This window comes from Balaenoptera physalus (genome assembly GCF_965194825.1).
Source record: "Balaenoptera physalus genome assembly, chromosome: 8".
Lineage (NCBI taxonomy): Eukaryota > Metazoa > Chordata > Mammalia > Artiodactyla > Balaenopteridae > Balaenoptera > Balaenoptera physalus.
The window spans coordinates 101,686,542-101,707,369 of NC_138887.1; the positions used below are offsets into that span (position 1 = coordinate 101,686,542).

General features: G+C 50.4%; 1 protein-coding gene and 1 long non-coding RNA gene across 4 annotated transcripts in view; one reads left to right on the forward strand and one right to left on the reverse strand.

Annotated features, from left to right (window-relative positions):
• The window catches only part of KLHDC10 (kelch domain containing 10), a 65,756-nt gene extending 59,164 nt beyond the window's left edge, over positions 1-6,592 (forward strand). The window contains exons 10-11 of one of the 3 annotated variants that reach the window (XR_014266843.1): positions 1,974-4,518; positions 5,802-6,592. Coding sequence is in view for 2 of the 3 variants with exons in the window: in XM_082473090.1 (XP_082329216.1) it covers positions 1,974-2,075 (102 nt within the window). In the remaining variant the exon portion in view is untranslated. Of the gene's footprint in view, positions 1-1,973 lie in introns of all 3 variants that reach the window. The other 2 variants (XM_082473090.1, XM_082473089.1) reach the window with 2 other exon arrangements.
• An 87-nt stretch (positions 6,593-6,679) lies between these two features.
• On the reverse strand, positions 6,680-14,026 carry LOC309666081. The gene is made up of 3 exons (XR_014266877.1): positions 12,916-14,026; positions 9,449-10,353; positions 6,680-7,882 (listed from the first exon to the last, which is right to left on the reverse strand). It is a non-coding gene; the product is annotated as an uncharacterized lncRNA (long non-coding RNA).
• Positions 14,027-20,828: the final 6,802 nt, after the last annotated feature.

Genomic DNA, 20,828 nt, shown 5'->3' on the forward strand with positions numbered 1-20,828 from the left:
CGCGGCTCCCTCCAGGACATCAGCAAGGGAGTAACTGTGGGGCAAGGCATACTCCCTTTTACTGCCCCCTCCCATATATTCCACAAACCACCTCCACACAAGTTTATATGGATGTATCAAGACTTCTGAAGGGTTGGAGGAGCTACAGGGAATTCAGAGGAAGAATGTGAACCTTTACATGCAGAGTCACGACTATCTGTATGATTAAAGGGAAAAGCCCCAGGAGGATCTGAGCCCTTCGCCAGGGTCCTTTGGGAATGAAACCACAGTTCCTAGTTCTGGAACTGGTCTTCCAGATGTTTCCTTCTCCAAGACCTCTGCTTTGTGTAGCTTCACTTCTAATGAGATCCCCTCTCCCAGTAGTACTTTCCTTCATGTCTCTTAAGTGCGAAGTAGGTGTGGGCACTCCCAAGTCTGGTCACTTTTAAGGTCTCCCATCCAGAATTGCACGTGCACCTTTTGTTTTCCAGTGTTTCCATTGACAAACTTTTGGATCAAATACACCTTCCCGAGATGAATAATCTTAGATATTATAAATCCACAAGGAGGAAAAAATACAATTTCTACCCCTTAATTAATTCATAAGCCTTCCCAGCCCACCTTACAGTTAACATTTTACAGTTATTATGCAGAGCAATTTTATTTCCTTTGGTTTATTTTTCCTGTCTCTTCTAAAGTATACTCCCCTCAGACCTACCAGGAATAAGAAATGGACCTTACACCTTCTAAACCAGCCAGAGCTTCGAAATGAACTCATGTTAGTATCTGATTTGGTTCTTAGATGAGACCCATCTTAGCTTAGGAGGAGAGTTTTCAGTGGCTTAGTTGGTTTGGGTGGGTTTGTTCTGCCAGTTTCATGCATAAAATTCTAGTTTGTCAAAATGCTATCTCTAAACTACTGTTAACTGAATAGTACAACCACATTCTCTTGAGTTACTCTTCTGCAGTAATTGTTTGAGGGGAGAAGACATTGATAAAACTATCCAGTTCCCATATTACCTTCAGATGAAAGGCCCAGGTTCCAGACCAGCCCTAGACTATAGAATTTTCCATGAGGATGGAAATGTTCTGTGTTTGCACTGTCCAGTATGTAGTAGCCACTAGCTGCTGGCTCTTGAGCATTGCAAATGTGGTTCTTGTGACTGAGAAACTGAATTTTAAATTTGATTCAGGGCATTCCTGGTGGCGCAGTGGTTAAGAATCCGCCTGCCAATGCAGGGGACACGGGTTCGAGCCCTAGTTCGGGAAGATCCCACATGCCGCAGAGCAACTAAGCCCGTGCACCACAACTACTGAGCCTGCACTCTAGAGCCCACGAGCCACAACTACTGAGCCCACGTGCTGCAACTACTGAAGCCCACGCACCTAGAGCCCGTGCTCTGCAACAAGAGAAACCGCTGCAGTGAGAAGCCCACGCACCGCAACAAAGAGTAGCCCCTGCTCGCCACAGCTAGAGAAAGCCCGCGCGCAGCAACAAAGACCCAATGCAGCCAAAAATAAAAAAATAAAAACAAAACAAATTAAAAAAAAATTTTTTTTTTTAATTTTTGATTTAAATTTATTTAAATGTAAATAGTTACACGTGGCTAGTGGCTACCTAGACAGTACAGTTCTAGAAAGAGACAACCTGGAGAGTTGGGAGACCAGGGCTTGGCTCTTGGCTCAGTCCATAATGGTTCTGTATGCAATTTGCTTTCCTTTGGGCCTTGGTTTACTCATCTGTCAAATGAGTTTGGCTAGATAATTTCCAAGGTCCCTTTCAGATCTAACATTCTGTGATTATGACCAAAGGCCTGGAGCATAATGGTGAACATCATACATGAGCATCAACACTAGGACTGGACTTGCATTAGCTCTTCACCTTGATCTTCATATTAAAATTGTTGATCCTACTTTGATAGGAGGTCTACTGCAAAAGCCAGGTAGTTCGTTAGTGAGTGCCACAGTAAAGGGTACCCACTTGCTCATTGCAGGCTCCGAGGAAGAGTGCTGAAAATGGAGTATGGAATAGAACAAGGCCAGCTGCCAGACTCACCTATGACCCACTGGTTTCCAAGCACGAGGCATGCTTGTGAAAAACAGATTCCCGGGCCCAAATCCCAAAGATTCTGTTCTTGTAGGTGAGTTATTTTAACATACTCTTCAGTTGATTATAATTTAGCTGGTTTGCAACGTCTGGGAATCCTTGTCCTACAAGCTGAGCTAACTGTCTGGTACTGGCTGAGATGACCAGGAGACCTCCCTACCTTACTTGTCACTGTCACACTTCATTGCCCAACAGGGAACTAGAGCAAAGGCCAGAATAAGTGCTTCCCAAAACTTGCTCTGTTAGAACTCAGTGTGAAGATGGCAGACTGGCCACCCACGTTCCCCTCCTCTCCCCCTTGGAAAACCACTAGTAATAATAGTAAAATGGCCTTAGTTTTCTTTTCCCTAAAATGGGGCTAATAACTATAACCTGTCTCTTGACATTATTGTGTGCCTTAAATGAGTAGATACATGTAAAGTGCTCAGAACGATGTTTGGCACATAGTAAGCATTATTAGGTTGCTCTCTGGAGTTGATGGAACAAGAAAGGTGAAGTACTTTTACTTACTAAAATTATAAAAATAACCAATAAAGAAACTAAATATAAGAGGATGAGGCAGGAGAGACGGAGTGATGGAAGTGAGATAAATCCTCATCTTCCATACCAGGAAGGAAAAATACAGAATGTCTCAAATAACCAGGAAAGCACATTAATTAGAGATGTAAAGGTATCCAAAGAAAGACAAAAGAGCTAACAGTTGTAAGGTTGGGAGGTAAGAAGAGCTGCAGCAGGGGCTGCTGTTTTTTCAAGTGTGTTCTTGGTTTTTGTTTTTTTCCTTTTTTCCCCTTTATAAAGCAGAATTTCACAGCTCTTTCAATTTAGTTCTTCTTCAGGATACCGTAAATCTGGGTCCCTTCTGACCAAGTCTGGCTGTAAATGATTGGGTGATTCAAAGGATGGGGAGGTCTTACCCCATTTCACAGATTGCGAAGCCAAGACAAGCCAAGTCAGGTGATTTGCCACGAGAGCTAGCCTGACCCGCAAAGCCCAGAAAAGGGGCGCCCTGCGCCCTGCCTGCAATTCCGAGAGGTTTTCTGTAATAACTGTCACCCGCCGGGCGGCGCCTGGCTGCAGGCAGCAAGTCGTTACCGAAAAAACCCTTATCGAAGGGCGTCTGGAGAACCACATCCACCCACCCCAGCCTCCCGGGGGTGGGCTGTTCCGGGCTGTGAAGCCCTGGGCTGGGGCAGGGAGGGCCGTGCTGTCAGGACTTCGGGGTGCGCTGGGGTTACAGCTTCAGGGACGCCGGATCCCCAACGCGCCACCTCCAATCCTGCAGTGAGACCCCCGCCGCCCTGCCGCCCCGGCTTTTTCCCGGTTGGGCCGTGGACACACGGCGGGGCGGTCAAGAGTCGAGTTTCTCCGTCCGCAGCAAGATTGCCTGGTGCTGCAGTCAAGCGTCGCGAAGAGCCGTCCCGGTGGCTCCCCTGCCTCCCCCTAGCGGGGATGGAGCCGGCGGAGCTCCGCCCGGAGCGGGCAACCGCCACCCAGCCGGACCCGGAAAGAAGTGGCGGTGGTGGAGGGGGTCCGGCGCTCACTACCTCTGGGTCGGCCCCTAACTGAGCACCTACCTACTACGTGCCGAGCGCAGTGCCGGGTGCTGGGGATGCGGCAGAGAATATGGCCCTGCCTTCAGGGAGCTTCCATCTGGGGGTCGGGGTGGGGGGCTAATGTGAATACGAACTATTTTACGTTTTACACAGAAAAGTTAGATAAAGCCTTTTTAAGAACCCAGTGAATGTGCAGGAAGAGCTAGAAAGCGCCATGAGGAAGAATGTTATTGTAACGGACCAAACCCACCTCCTGGAGTCTTCTAGAAGGAAGGAGAAAGGGGAACCCGGAAGAAGAGGTGCTGGAGGCGAGAAAGGAGAGGCAGGCCAGGCAGCTCATGACGAGCTGGGCAGATAGTTCGTCTTTTATTTTAAGAGCAGTGGGAAGCTTTAAGGCAAGGAGAACACAAAAGGATGCTGCTGGCTGCCGCAGGGAGGGTGCAAGAGGAAGCAGGACTCTGTTAGGAGGACATGGCAGTGGTCCAGGCAGGGTGAGGATGCTTTGGGCCGGGGCAGCGGGCAGGGCTGGATTTCAGGTCTCATTCCTCCTCACCCCCAGCAGGGCGCCCTTGTGCAGTGAATAACTGCCCACCTCTGGGCAGAGGCCCAGCAACCTGGGCCAGCACCGCAAAGACTTTGCTAACACCCAGCCCCGCAGGGAAGAGGAGGGGTAGGCCGGAGAGAGGAGCCCCGGACCCTGTCCGCCCCAGGGCCCAGAGCCTCCCAGTGCAGCCCACCACGCCTAGCGGAGCGGCTCTCAGGATTGGAAAGGGGCGGGGGCACCACTCTGAACCGGAATGATCTGGTTTAGAGCGGCTGGCTTTTCGTCCTCCCTCTCCTTCCGCGACAGGCTGGGTTTTGCCGCAGTCCCTGACCAAGGTAAACAGAGAGGAGGGAGGAGGGAAGAATGCTCTGTTTCCATGGCAACCCAGAGGGCAGTCGATATGGCGCTCTCGGGTGTGTGAGTGTGGTTTCAGGAGGAAGAAAAGGCTCATTAGAAAAGCAACAGGGAGTAAGGCCGCTCCCCACGCACACGGTGTGGGGTTGTTCTGGAACATCATGTGGGCCTAGAGGAGGGGAGGAGAGGAGGCAGGAGTCAGGCACTCGCGGTGGAGTGGCAGATGAGCCAGAGGGCTGGGGACACACCAAAGTGCTATTGTGACATCTATCGACCTGTCACTCATCCTCACACCCAGGAAGCAAAAAACAGAGATGCCAGAGCTCTCAGAGCCTCCCCAAACTCACACCTGGCTGTCCCTTTCCAGAAAATTTTTTCGTGGAGCAGCTCAGCGAAGGGGCAGTCACAGATTAGATCCAGAGCCCCAGGCCCAAAGACAGGGTTTGTCTGAAACAAACAACTGCGGGTGAGCTAGGGGACACCGCTGTCCCTTCTGTGCTCCCCTCAGGGGCCTTCTGGGCTCTTCCTGTACCTCCTTTAGACCCCTGGAAGGCTGACACCTCAATGTGGCATGATGACTATGGAAAAGTCAGCCTTTTGCTGAAGTGGGGAGTGTGATGAAATAGACTAACTTCCACACAGGATTTTGGGTGTAGGGTCACAGAGGAGTGTCCCCCTCAGTCCTCCAGAGGACAAGGACTGTCTCTTTTTCACCGTGCCACTCTCCAGCTGCTGACTGGAGCCCTCTTTCGCACTTCGGTCTTCCCTCAGGAGCAACATGAGGGCATCATTGACCGCTTCTGGTTTCAAGGCTTCACGTTAGATTCATCAGAAACTCGTTCCACCAGAGGAATCGGCCCAGCAGCTCCTGGGAAGGGCCTTTCTCTCATTTATCTCACCTGTGTGCGCAGGGAGGGGAGAAAATCTGGAACAGAGGGAGCTTGTAGGCAGTAAGCTTCCTGCCCCAGCGAAGCAGAAGGAACCTGCTCAGAGGAGAAGCGGCTGCAGTGACACTACAGGGGAAGCTGGAGGGAGGTGCCCTCTAACCTTAGTTTCCCCAGGCCATGTAGAGAATCCTGGCAGTGGGGCTTCAGAGCCCAGGAAATGCTCACCCACATGCTCTCCAGCCCACACCCTTCTCTTAGCCTGGGCCCTCAGGCTGTGGTCTGCCTGGGGGATAGACACCTTCAGGACAGAACTGGGGTACAAGGGAACGCCAGGGGAGCACAGAAACAAGGCACAGAGATGTTCTCTTCCCTTGCAGAGCACCCAGAAGTGTCAAGTTTACTCAGCTCTTTCCATGGCCCGTGGATTCCAAACTTCTTTGACCTCAACTCCCGCCACCCTCTTCCGGCCACAGCACCTCCTCGCTGTTCCTTGACCAGTCAGTCATGCGCCTGTGTCAGGGCCTTGGCACTGGCTGTTCCCTCTGCCTGGAAGGCTCTTCCTCCAGCATCCACAGGGCTCAATCTCTCACCTTCTTCTGTTCTTTATTCAAATGTCATCTTCTCCATGAGGCAGAGCCACGGATAGAGTGAGGTGAGTGAGGCAACTCAGCCTTCCCTGACCCCTCTATTTACAATTGTAGACTGCCACCCCCACTAGGAGTCCCTATCCTCTTCCCAAAGCATGGAACACCATCTCATTTAGTATTTATCCTATTTATTGTCCAACTTCTCTATTAGAATGGAAGTATCATGAGGGCAGGAATCATCTCTGCCATGTTCTTGTTCTGTTTTCCCCCAGATCCTAGAACAGAGCCTGACACACAGTAGGTTGCTCAATATACACTGCTTAATGGATGGATGGATGGATGGGTGGAAGCGTGGAGGGATAGATGGATGGATGGGCTGGTGGATGGATAAATGAGGCCACGGGTTCAATAGGTTTTGTCTTTCACCTGTTCTCAAAACAAGTAAAAGGTGTTCTGCATGCAGCCTAAGAAGATGCTGGCAAAGTGACCTAACACTCTCTTGGTAAGGCACACGTGGGATGCACAGGACTTACTATTAAAAAGAAAAAGAAAGAAAACTAGCTTTTAAAAAAAAGAATGAAGATGGACTCTGCTATTTCTACCAGACCTGGTAGCCTCTGCAGGCTCTAAGATTCGTTCTGTAGGACAGTGATGATAGCATGGGTAGAGCCTGAGACTGGAGTCCAGGAGCGTGCCCACTGGGTGGAGTAAAGTGTAGTGGAGGGCAATAGCCAAGGTGTGCTCCCTGCCCCTACCCCATGCCAAGGACTTTTGGGGATTGCTCAGGGTGGGCAGCCATGAAGCAGCTCTCTGTGGGCTTTGAGCCCTAATGGGACACGCTGAGAGGTCTCTACCACCAAGAGACTCAGTGGGTGCACTGAGAGAAGATGCAGGAAAGGCGGTGGAAGGGGTGGGGGGAGGGACCACTCAGGACCACACTAGTTCTTCTCTCAGGCAGGGAGCCCTGACACCTGCAACTGCAGGCTCCGCGTGCCTCTCTGCTTCATAAGGCTACCACTGTACCGCTCACTGACGCAAAGTCCCCTGTAGCTAACTGGCAACAGCAGGTTCTAACAATGTCAGTCAAACCCCACTTGCAGTGTGAGTCACCTTCAATTTCCTGCTGCCTGCCTCTTTCCTGATTGACCTGATAAATTCAGGACAGCTCTTATTGCTTTTGGCAAAAAAAAAAAAAACCCTGCCATTAAGATTTACAGAGCCAAAATCTGGTACAATGTAATCTTCAGAGTACTTTGCACAGTGAGTTCCAGAAGATGAGAAGTTAGCATTTCAGAGGTAATTTCATAAAAAGGATGATCAGATTAATCACTGTCAATTTAATAATGGTGTCTAAAATAATTAATTAGCTTTCTTGGAGTCAGCAGTGCGAAAAGGGACCCTAAAAGGTACAAAAATGACTTGTGTCAGACAGTAAGTATGTTTTGGGCACCAGATCTTGAGAAAATTCTCGCTGGTGGAATGTCTGGCATGAGTTCTGTGGCACAGAGACAAATAAGAAAAGCTCTGGGAGTGCCCAGGTCTCCCTGAGACCCTTTGGATGTGACTGGTGGAGACTTGTCTGCACTTGCTGAGTGCCTGCTGACCTGCCACGCGTTGAACTGTCCTGTGACACCTGGAAAATGTGTCTAGCCACGCTGCGGGTTGACAGGCTGCTCTGATGGGAGAGCCAGGGGTGAGTTGTAGTCCGTTTGTGAAATTACCTGTGAGACTTCGAAATGGAATAAAATCAACTCGGCCGTGGCTGGTTATAAACAGTCTGAATGGTTCCGTAGCAACGTAGCACTCAATCAGCTGCCACATGCTGGGGCAAGGCTATGTCCCCAGCAGGCATTACGGGTTGCACTGTGTTCCTGAAAAAAAGATATGTTGCAGTCCTAACCTCTAGTACCTCAGAAGGTGACCTTATTCAGAGATAGGGTCTTTACAGAGGTAAATTAAAATGAGGTCATTAGGATGGGTCCTACCTAACCCAATATGACTGGTGTGCTTATAAAAAGGGGAAATTCGAACACACACACGGACACACAGAGAACAGCATGTGAACCTGAATGCAGAAATCAGGGCGATACATCTGCAAGCTAAGGAACACCAAAGATTGCCAGCCAACCACCAGAGCTAGGAGAGAGGCATGGAACCCAGTCAACACCCTGATCTTGAATGTTTAGCCTCCAGAGCTGTGTGACAATATATTTCTGTTGTTTAAGCCACGTGGTTTGAGGTACATTGTTATGACTGACCTATGAAACTATTTCTGTGGGGCATCATGGAGACTTGGGTGTTACTGTTCTTAATGATCCTGTACTTTTTGTTTTTTACAAGATAGTCTTTTTTAGAGCAGTTTAAGGTTCATAGCAAAATTGAGAGGCAGGCAGACAGCGTTTCCATGTACCCCCGGCTCCCACACAGGCACAGCTTCCCACTGTCAGCGTCCCCCACCAGAGGGGTACATCTGTTGCAATGGATGACACATCATAAGCAGGCAGAGTCTACTTTTCCTTAGGGTTCACACTTTGGACAAATGTTTAATGACTTGTATCTACCATTATGGTATCATACAGAAGAATTTCACTGTCCTAAAAATCCTCTGTGCTTTGCCTTTTCATCTCTCCTCCCCTCGACTCCTGGCAACCACTCATCTTTTTACTGTCTACCTGGTTTTGCCTTTTCCAGAATGTCATAGTTGGGATCATGCAGTATGTGGCCTTTTCAGATTGGCTTCTTTCACTTAGTTTCCTCCACGTCTTTTCATGGTTTGACAGTTCATTTCTTTTAAGTGCTGAATAATATTCCACTGTCTGGATATACTACAGTTTATCTATTTCTAATTTTTTTCTTAAAAAAAACCCTTTTTTTAACACCAGCTCAGGGCTGAGTAGTAGATATAAGACAAATCTGAGTAGTAGGTATGAATATTCTCTATACTTTTGCTTAAAGGATTAAAAAAAAAGACTCAGCTTCTCTTTACCGGGGTTGGTGGCTCTGAGCCTGGGGCCGTGTGACTTCTGTCTGGGGAGACCCTGCCCCAGGACAAGGCAGCGAGCGGGTGGGCTCTGATGCCCTGTGAGCACCTGCACTCAGCTGGCCAGGCCGGGAGGTTTAGTTAACATGAGCTTTAAACAATACATAGCTTTGAGTCTCAGTGATTCTGTTTAGAATGTGATCTTCTGGACCTTGCTTTCCTCCTCTCTAAAATGAGAAAAACTGCCCTCAGAAGGTTGTGAGGATCAAGCACGAGAAGAAAAACAGAGTGACCTGTAAAGTGCCAGAACGTCAGTAGGTGTCTGATTCGATACTTACTGGGTGATTGATGTCACACTTTACAGCCTGGGAGAAGCTCTGGTCCCAGCCTTGGGATCCACACCAGCCACCCAGGTGCCACCCACCAGCCCCTATTCCCACCTCACGCCCTTGCTGACCTCACGAGGATCTCTCTCCAGGGTTTGCTTCTCGTGCTTCAGGAAGTGAGCTCTTCTTCACCACCACTTCTTCCCACCATGGTCTGGCCACCCTAACCTTTGTAGCCCAGGGTGCTCCCTGGGAGGATGACGGACGGCCAATTCCTTCAGAAAGGGCACCCGTGGCCAAGACGCCGATGACCTCTGGGGCCTGCCTGTGGTGTCCTACCCGCCAAAGGGGGGCAAAGCTTCCACAGGTTGTGGAAAGGAGTCTGAGGGGCAGCGAGGTGAGAGGGGGAGCTGGCCAAGTGGCTCAGGGCTGCAGTGTGTCCTTCAGTGGGGCGATTTTCCCCGAACGGCCTCATCTGCTACAGCCCTTTTGGGGAAGAAGAGCCCAGCCCCTTCCTCACGGTGGCACTTCAGAGAGCAGAGCCCGAGCCTCAGCCCCAGTTTTCAATCCTGCCTCCTGAGGAGTCTTCCTGCTCTCTTAGCCTCTTTTTCCCAGGGACACATCAGGTGGGGCTAGTCAGCCATTGCCAGAGGGGTGTGTGTGGGAATTTAGGGGCTGCCTCCCAGTCTAGAAACTCAGGCTTCCTCTCAATGTCTCCTCGAAAAAGGGAAGGTCAGCATGAACCGCCAATACTCCTCCCTCCTCCCTCCTCGACGGTCACCACTGGGCAGTTTGCTTGCTCTGGCTTTCCTTCCCAGATTGAGGTGTAAGTTCCCCCGGTGAGAGCAGGATGGCCTCGGGAAGAGGACTGGGAAATCCTAGACTTGGACTTGAGGGAAGAATTCCACACCTTTTCTTGTCTCTTCAACCAGTGTCATTTATTTCCTGCTTTTTAAGTCTTTTCCACATTTCTTCCCTGGGAGCTTTCTGTGGTGCTGTTAACCCTTCCCGAAGATCCCGTGTTGGAACTGTGGACCTGGAATAGGGCACAGAGGAGGGGTGGGTTGGGGTGAAAGCAGTGGGATGCAAGAAGCAGATGATACTTTAGATATAAGCTGTTTCCCGGCACAGCTTTTCTTAATTTGGGTAAACTTGGATCCTAAAGTGTTGTAATCACTCACTCTTCCCCCGGAGGGAAGTCAAGCCCAGATGGTGCGATCCATTTCCCATGCACTCTGGCAAGGTCACTGGAAGGGCCAGCTGGCAGCTTTCTTGTTATTGTAGAGTTATTTTATCCTTCAACGTTCTACTGATTAAAGTCCTTAAATCTCAAGAGGCCAGATGGAAGCCAAGTAATATTGCCCTTTTGGTTTCCTTTTAATGAGATCAGGACTGGGAGAGGACTGGGATAGGACAGAAATGGAGAAGCCGTCTGCTGGGTGCCCTGGGGCTCGTTGCCCAGAGGGCTTGGTGAGCCGTGAATTACTTTCATCTTCTTCCCTATAGGGAGTGTTGTCAGTCTCTATTTTCCAGAAAACTCTCATAATAGTTTCTGTAGGACTTTGCGCTTCACAGGCTTCCATTAAAATTTGACTCAGCCTGGGGAGTGGGAGGCTAAGAGGCCTGTCAAGACACTTGACCCTGAAAGCCCGGAATTCCTCATGCTCCACCCCTGGGCTGCTTGGCATATAATCGTGGAGGGGGGCATTGAGGATGTGCTGCGCCCTCCCCCAGATCCTGCTGCCTGGGGACTAATGGTGGGGTGCAACTTCAGGTCCTGCTCCCCGCAGAAGAGCTTGAAGCAGCCCACCAGCAGCGGGGCACTCCCAGTCCTGCTGGGCTGGAAGGGCCCGAGCCCACCCAACCCAGCTCTCAATCGAGAGGATGCTGGTTAAGGACAGCCACCTGCTGCGCTGTCCCAGCTGCACCCATATCTGCTCTATGTCTGCCAAGAGTTGCCTCATCCCCACGTTCATCTAATGAAGCGGGTGGGGGAGGGCCGGCCAGGCCAGGGTGCTGAGGAGGCAGCTGCAGGGAAGAGGGCTTTGCAGCGAGGTGCCTGCCAAACCCCAGTAACTCCCACCGGCCTCTTAGAGTCTCTCCTACCCTCTCTACATTGTCACCATTTTATTTTACAAACGGTTTTTAGCACCAGCTGTGTACAGAACCCCACATTAGACCCCAGGGAGCAAAAAGGAAACAAAAGAAACAGAAACGCCTCTGCTTTCAAGGATATTTTAATTTAGGTCAAGAAACACAAATCTACCCACCAAAGGGCCTGAGAACAAAACCAAACCACGGGCAGTGCATACTTACGAAACCAGGAGGTTTCAAAAGATGGGGCGAGGGGGCAAGTCGGAAGGACTTTTTAAAAAGTTGAAGAACGCTTGTGCGCAGGGAATGACTGCGACCCAGGGAGATGTTTGCTACCATGCTAAGGATGGGCCACACCTGCCAGCGCCCCGCAGGCGTGGACGAAACCTGCGCACCAGCGCCGCCTGCAGGCTGGGGTTCTGCGCCCCCTCCTGGCCGGATCAGCGGCTTTTAGGCTTGAGGGGCCTGAAGGATTATTTGAGGATTGGTGAAAAAGTGCAGATTATGAGGCCTCAACCCTAGAGGTTCTGCTTCAGTAAATTGGGGGTCCGCTGTAGGATCCACTGTGAACCACACTTTGAGAATCACTCTTTTAGGAGCTCAAACCGAGGCCCTTCCCTGTAACAGCCTCTGGAAGGAAACATTAAGGGCCTGTCCTCTGTTCAAGCCTCCTCTGCACGCAGCGCCTTCACCCCCAGTGCTGTGCCCCCCTGCACACAAGCCACACACACCACATCACAGACAAGTCACACACCACACCACACACACCCACATACACCACACACACCCACACACACCACACACACCACACACCCACACACCACACAAAATACACACCACACACACCCACATACACCACCCACACCCACACACACCACACAAAATACACACCACACACACCCACATACACCACACACACACCCACACACACCACACAAAATACACACCACACACACCCACATACACCACACAAAATACACACCACACATGCCCATATACACCACTCACCCACATACACCACACAAAATACACACCACACATGCCCACATACACCACACACACACACCCACACCACACAAAATACACACCACACACACCCACATACACCACACACACACCACACAAAATACACCACACACACCCACACACATCACACAAAATACACACCACACACACCCACATACACCACACAAAATACACAGCACACACACATACACCACACAAAATACACACCTCACACACCCACAGACACCACACAAAATACCACACACACGCACGCACACCCGGAAAATATACCAGGGGCCATTCACCCCTGTCCCGCGCCTCTAATCTGTGACGCGCCTCTAACCTGTGACGCGAGGTACGGTGAGTTGGCCGCCCACGCGGTGACGCAGGGAGGCGGCAGGACGAGAGAAAATGCGTCACCGCCTCACCGGGCTTCGAGGTGGGGCGAAGGTCCCGGCTATTGTTCCCTCCCCAGCTCTGCCGTGAGAGAGCCTCTTACCTCAGCGCCGAGACGTATTGGTCTCATTTTGCAGACGGAGAAGATGGAGGCGGGGAAGGAAAGTGATCGGAAGGCGAAAGCAGCGAGGCCCTGAGCCTCTGAAGCGTCCATACCTCCGCGGAGGTACGGGAGGAGGGAGAGGACATTGACGGCCTTGTGTGGGGTCGGGCAGGGGACAGAGGCCGGCAAGCCTGGGCCTCGCCCGGCCCAGGGCCGGAGCCGAGCGGCCTCCCCCTCCTGCACGCCTGTCCGCGCCACCCCCCAGCTAGGGCAGAGAAGCTTCTGGCAGGATAGAGGGGCAAGCATCAGTGACCAGCACAGGGTGTGAAAAACTCCCTCGTCCTCGGGAGCCATTGGCACAGCTGTGGGAAGGCTAACATCTGGCGCGTGGCCGCCGGGTGACCTCCTGGATCCAGGGAGGAGCTGGTGCTTGAATAACTCCAGGGCCCGAGAGGGGGAGAGGCCGCTGCCGACCTTCCCCCTCCCCCTGCCCGGGCCGGGCGGCAGCGACGGCCCGAGTGGAGGGCAGAATGCAGGGACAGAAGCTCCCCGGGCCCCAGCTCGAGCTGGGCCTCCCGCAGCCGCAGAAGGGCGGCGCCGGCCTGCTTTTCTGAACAGTCCCTCCCGCGGGCTCCCGGTCATCCCCGGCCTCGGCCCTCCGTCCCGCCTCCCACCGCCACAGCGCTGACGAGCCACCGAGAAGCAGAGCTCAGGGAAGAGGTGCCAACGAGGTGCCACGAGGGGGAGGGACAGCGCGGGGCCGTCGGCTCTGAGAAGGGTCTTCTAGAAACGGCCGCAGGGTGTGCATCTTCCGGGGATGCGGGGACCCAGGAGCCTGAGGGACGAGGGCCCGGCGGCGCGGGGAGCCGCGCACAGCTCTCCAGCCTACGGCGGGGGAGGAGAAACAGTCGGGTTTCTTTTGCCCACAACTCCCCAGGGCGCCAGAAAACTAGTGGGCAGCAGCCTAGGAGTCCTGGAGAGGAAGGGACAGCCCGCGGCGGTGTGGCCGTGACTGCCTGCGCCTCAGGGCCCTTTCCTTCCCTGCGGGGCCCCGCTTCTGTCCTCCGGGCGAGAGCGGTGCTGGGAGGGAGACTGGGGGGCCTTCTGCTTCCCTCCGGCGCTTCAGAAACCCCAAGTCCTCCGTGTGTGGTGGGAGAGGGGGAGGGGACGGGGGGAGGGCTGGAGGGCACGGGGCGGTGGGGACGTCAGGCCTGCTCGCCGGGAAGGTATCTGAGGCCAGCGAGGCCCAGAGGCAGAGATGCTCGCAAACTCTGGCTTCCAGCCGGGAGCAGGCGGCCATCAGACCCCAGGCTCCCGACCCCACCTCCTGAGGCCCCCGCAGGAAGCCTGGCACCTTTCCTGGTGACGGCTGTGCCACCTGCCACCACGTCTGCACCCAGGAGAGCCCGCAGCCCGCGCTCGCGCGCTGCCCTGGGGACTGGATGCGACTCACTCCTTGCTTGCTAATCACTCCCTTCTCCTCTGCCTCGCGTCTCGCACAGCCTTCCCTCCCCTGGGGAAAAGCGTGCCCATCTGACACCTCGCCTGCCTGCTCCCGGTGACGCACTCACCTGTCCTTGCCGCTGCCCCTGCTCTGTGCAAGCCCCACACCGCACTCCCCGGCCTGCTGCCTCCTGCTCCAACCTCCGCCAGGATGACTGTGTGCCCATCCCTCACTCCAGCAAGTGTCCCTCATGGTGAGCCTCGGGCATCTGGCAGGCAGGCTGTGTCCAGCAGCCGTCCTGTAACCTCTCTGCCCACCTGCACACAGAGGGGCACAGACCCGTAGCCTGGAGGCATCGGACGAGGGAGCATCAGAGCGCAGTGGCCAAGCTCTTTCTTCTCAGGCCACCACTCAGCCTTTCCGTGACCAGTGGCACCTCCCCCAAAGGGAGCCAAGAAAAGGGTGACTTCTGGTTTTGTCTCTTCTTTGACTAGAGGCCCGAAGAAGAGTCTAGACAGAGTAAGCAATGGGAGGTCCCAAGACTGTCCAGGATGACTGTGACCGCACATCACAGAGCCTGTCTGATGGGGAGAATGACCCCCTCCTGCAGTGCAGCCAGGGCTCCCAGGGGGCACAGTGTAGAGGCCAGACTTCTAGAGTGGGCTCTGGTACCAGCACCAAGCCAGACCGTGGGCACTCACAGGCCCACTCTGGGCTTCCAGGTCTTCTGTAAAATGAGACAGTCCAGCTGTTTGATCCCCAAGACCACTTCTATGTTTTCTGAGCCATGACGAGGAAAAAAAAAGATCACACCTAGAAGCTGAAGCAGGCTGAAAAGCCAACATTACTTGCCTGTGGGTTTCACGGTATGTAACAGCTCCTTTCTTTCTTTCTTTTTTTTTTTTTTTTAAGGCTAAATACAGAAAGGGCTTCCCAGGCCTGTGAGCTGGGTAGTCATACAGAACCCCACGGTTAGAAGGGCCCTGTGTTGGGTTTAATGCTCTGCTGTGGCTGCCTTAAAAGTCTTGATAATTTTTGCACAAGGGCCCCACACCTTCATTTTGCACTGGGTCCTGCAGATGTGAAGCTGGTGCCGGCCACAGGTACTTAGGATGTTGGTCAAGGAGAAGCAGCATGGACATGTCTGCAGTGTTTTGCTCTATAGAATTTTGGCATCTGGAATACAGAAATGTTGAACATTTCCTCATTTTCAGTGCCTGGGGAAGGGGGAGAAGGTGAGCCAATTATGGAAGCACTTGGCGAAAGTTAAATTGTTCAAGGGGACTAGGAGTCCTATGTGCACAGTTACTGCTCTTGGAGTCAAGCACATCCAGGGCTCTGTGGATTGATTCAGACATGTCCTGCAGGGAAATACTACTGCTGTTGCCTAATATCCATTGTCTGCTTCTTCTGTAGTACTAGGGTTATTAGCTGGCCATGGCCCAGAAAACAACTTTTCCCAGGTTCCTTTGCAGCTAGATGTGTCCTTGTGATTAATTGCTGGCCAGTGGGATGTACCTGGAAGTGTCTGCCACCACCCCATTGGTGTGTGCCCTTTCTTCTGAGTTGTATTTTTGATCTATAACATAGCAGAAGAGTTTTAAACCTTCAGACTAGGATCTGATGGAGTCAGAAAAACATATGCTATTGTTATCATTTCACAGTAGAGATTTATTTAAGAGTGAATTGACACATAGGTACCCTTTAATGTTTAGTTCTTCAAACAGGAAGAAGAGGCTAGCATCCCATCTCTAAAGGGGATGCTGGTGAGAGGAGCAGGTAATAAGTAAAATCTCAGGCATGGGCAATGAAGAAGAACTGAGCAGGTGGGGTATGGGGGATGGTGAGTGACAGGGGTGCCATTTTAAGGGTAGCATGAAAGGGTCCGAGGAGGTGATGTTTGAGCAGAGAGCTTGGTGAAGACAGGAAGGACCTGTTACAGAGAGCTTGGGGAAGAACATTCAGGGAAGAGGGATACAGTCAAATTGTTTTGCCAAAAGTGGGGATCTCTTACGATTCAGACTTTTATTTCCAACTGTCTGTTGTCATCTCCATCTGGATGTCCCAACAGCAGCTCAAACCTAACGTGTTTAAAATTTCTGTTCTGCTCCAAACCAGTTCCTCTTCCTCTATTTCTGTTAGTGCCACTATCTTCATATCATAATGACCTAGACTGAAACATTGGAGTCGTGTGCACCAAATTACCAAGTTATGACCATTTTTCTTCTACAAATGCTCTCCAGTCTTTTCTGCCACCTCTGGAGTCCAGGCCCTGGATTACTGCAGCAACCTTCTCACAGGTCTCCGTGCCTGCAGCTGCTCCAGCTTCTGTCCGTCTTCAGGACTGTGGTCGGTCATCTTCCTTAAGCACTGCTTTGACTTCCTCTGCTCAAAAAGCTTCAGAGTCTCTACAAATAAAGTCTGCAATCCTTAGCCCAGTAACTAAGGTCCACCTTTCCTTCTGGTCCCATCTTCCCATGCTCTTCTAAGTACATCTTGGTTTGGATTCTTTGCAGTTTTCCGAAGACAGCTCCTCCTCTTCTGTCTTCATGTTGATTCCTGCTGCTTCCTCCTCCTACTGAAATTTGATTGCCACCTCTCCCATGAAGTCTCTCCTCAGCTTCTTGCTCAGCAGAGTTTTTTGTTTTTTGTTTTTAACATCTTTATTGGAGTATAATTGCTCTACAGTGGTGTATTAGTTTCTGCTTTATAACAAAGTAAATCAGCTATACATATACATATATCCCCATATCTCCTCCCTCTTGCGTCTCCCTCCCACCCTCCCTATCCCACCCCTCTAGGTGGTCACAAAGCACCGAGCTGATCTCCCTGTGCTATGCGGCTGCTTCCCACTAGCTATCTATTTTACATTTGGCTGTCTATTTTACATTTATATATAAGTCCACGCCACTCTCTCACTTCATCCCAGCTTACCCTTCCCCCTCCCCGTGTCCTCAAGTCCATTCTCTACGTCTCAGCAGAGCCTTCTATCCTTTAACCTATAAAATCCTATTTGCATCACTTTTCTTTCTGGACCTTTTCAACTGTAAAAGGAATACAGCATTGAGAAAAGAGTTGAAAACGGAAAAACAATCCATATTCCTATTTCAACAAGTGAGTTCACATTTGATAGTTTTTCTAGTCCTTGGCGATCTTCATGCATATTTTTACATAACTGTAATCATAGTAGACATACAATTTTGATTTGTTTTTACTTCCACCCAACATTTCCCCCATCTTTCCACAGTCTTTTCAAAGTTGTAGGAGTTTTAAAAAAAGGTCAAAATAAGTCTATAAGTGTCTCATTCAAGGATGTATCTCACAGAGTTGATGTACTATAATTTATTAGACCATCTATCACTGAACATTTGATGGGTTTTGTTATAGTCTAGCTATTATAGACTAGAAGTTATTTGAGAGAAAAAAGAATATCTTAAGCCTTCTCTGTATTCCTAGCACCTAGCAAACACTTCAATCAATATTTATTGGATGGATGGATACATAAATGAACAAATGCATGTAATGAACATCCTTAGACATAACGTTTTTCCTGATGAATATTTTCCTAGCCAAAGAGTATTAAAAGAGCATTAATATTTTATATAAAATATTAATATTTTAATATAAAAATTAGCATTTTGGTGGGCTTTGCACATTGTGGCAGATTGTATTTTTCAAAAATGGCCACATCAATATATGTCCCATCCCACGTGCTGTGATGTGGGACATCCCTCCATTGAGAGGTGGGGTCTATGTTCTCTCCCTTTGAAACTGGTCAATTCTTTTTTTTTTTTTTAAATTTTATTTATTTATTTATTTATCTATTTATTTATTTATTTATGGCTCCGTTGGGTCTTCGTTGCTGTGCTTGGGCTTTCTCTAGTTGCAGCAAGCGGGGGTTACTCTTCGTTGCAGTGCGCAGGCTTCTCATTGCGCGGGCTTCTCGGTGTGGAGCACAGGCTCTAGGTGCGTGGGCTTCAGTAGTTGTGGCACGTGGGCTTCAGTAGTTGTGGCTCACGAGCTTTAGAGCGCAGGCTCAGTAGTTGCGGCGCACGGGCTTAGTTGCTCCGCGGCATGTGGGATCTTCCCGGACCAGGGATCGAACCCGTGTCTCCTGCATTGGCAGGCGGATTCTTAACCACTGTGCCATCAGGGAAGCCCCTGGTCAATTCTTTGTAGCTGTCTTGATCAACAGAATGCAGTGGAAGAAACATGGAACTTTCAAGCCCAGGTTATAAAAGGTAATATGCTCTGTCTCCACCTCCCCCTCTTTCTCAAGATACTTGCCCTTGAAATTCAGCCACTATATTATGAGGAAGCCCAGGCCACATGTGGAGGTCAAATGTGGGCCTTCTGCCCACATTCCCAGTTAGGTCCCCAGTCAATAGCCAGCATCAACCACTAGACATGGGAATGAACAGCCTTAAAATTATTCAGTCGTTCAGCCCCACACATTGTGGAGCAGAGAGAAGCCATCCCCATTGTACCCTATCTGAATTCCTGACCCATGGAGAGAGATACTAAATGATTATTGTTTTGGGGGCAACTTGTGCAGCAGAAGTGACTGAAACACACACGTAGTCAGTCCCATGTTGTGTTCCGAAAGGGTTGTACCAATTTGCACTGCCATCGGCAGTGGAGGACTATGGCAGATTCACCGCAACCTCATGAGCCCTGGAGTGTGGCCTCTTCGTGGGCACTTACCCCAAAGTCTTCAAATCTCATCTCTGCTTCTCAACTGTAAGCTCCTTGAGGGGATACATCACTGCATTTTTGTTCACAGTTCTTAGCTGTCACTTGGTAAATGCTTGTGCATTTGTACATTTGTTAAAAGTGTACATAACTAGGGTATACATTGTCCTGGCCAGGAAGCACAGACTCTGACCGTGTAGTAGATTGAAGCTATCTTGGTTTCCTCATCAGAGAAAGCAGATTTCAGAGAAGCAGCTCAGAAAACACACCCTCTAGTCCGATTATACATAAACTTGGAAGAAACTGTACGGGTGTGTTAGGAAACAGGATAATGGTATCCTATAACTGGATCAGAGTGTTCCCCGCCCTCATACCTTGCATCCACCCCCAATACAGCTCCAGCTGTGAGAGATTGCAAGATGCCTCCAATTTTGCATTCTACCGAGAAACTACTGGCAGATACGTATCTAGATGGGTTTTCTCCCCCAGCCATGTACACACTCTTTACTATTGAATCAATTTTCATACAGCCCAACAAAGAGGAATGCATGGAAATGTAGAGCGGGCCCTCTGGCCTTTCCTTCTACAAGTTTAGATCCACTGCCAGTTGCCAGATCCTTGCTTCTTTTCTTCTCTGCCACGCTTCCACTCACCGGCCAGAGAGCTCTCCATGGTCTTCAGCATGGAAAGCACACTTGTCGAAAATTACAGTCCAAAAAAAGAAAAGGATTGCTTTTCAAGTGAATTCTGTCTACTTAACCCAATTATTAATTTAACAAATATTTACTGAACACCTAACATGCACCTGCCCTCAAGGACCTTAAGGAAGCTGCAGTCTAATGGAAGCTCCATCATTTACAGGAGTTCTGTTCATCTGAGAGGCCTGCAGTTTTCCTTGGGTATTTGTTCTAGCATGGCCCTACTATTATACCTGCCAGGATAGGGTCAGGAGGGCAAGCCAGCCTGGGGGTGGTTGAGTGGAGAGGGGTATGTGTGGTGAAATAGAGTTGTGGGAGAAAGTAGTAACTTACTCAGAGAGATACAGTAGTTTAAATGAAAGATCATTTCTTTGGCTACACAGAAAAAATATGTGTTTTATTTAAGAGACACTGTATTCTAGGATATGGACTTTGCCTCTATGGGTTCTATCCAAGGCACTTGGTCTAAGTGGAGTCTAACCACCGCTTTAAGGTAGTTAACTCCAGGAATTTTCAAGATGGCATTAAAAAAACTTTAAGGAGTGCATGCAGAACATTTAACTGGAAGCAGAGCATTGTACTGAATTTATTCTTTTTTTTTTTTTAAACCAAATTGCTTATTTTTTAGTGCAAAGTTTATTTATTTTTTTATAAATTTATTTATTTATTTTTGGCTGTGTTGGGTCCTCGTTTCTGTGCGAGGGCTTTCTCTAGTTGCGCCGAGCGGGGGCCACTCTTCATCGCGGAGCGTGGGCCTCTCACTATTGCGGCCTCTCTTGTTGCGGAGCACGGGGTCCAGACGTGCAGGCTCAGCAGCTGTGGCTCACGGGCCCAGTTGCTCCGGGCATGTGGGATCTTCCCAGACCAGGGCTCGAACCCGTGTCCCCTGCATTGGCAGGCGGACTCTCAACCGCTGCACCACCAGGGAAGCCCCTTAATTTATTCTTAAGGGTGGTTAGCTAACTTGAGATGGAAGCCATATAACACCTTTTCAAACCACCAGGTTTTGGGGCTGATGGCTTTAGTTTAGACTTCATTCTGCCAAGTCTCACTTTCACGAGTTAGCAGGACTACTCGTC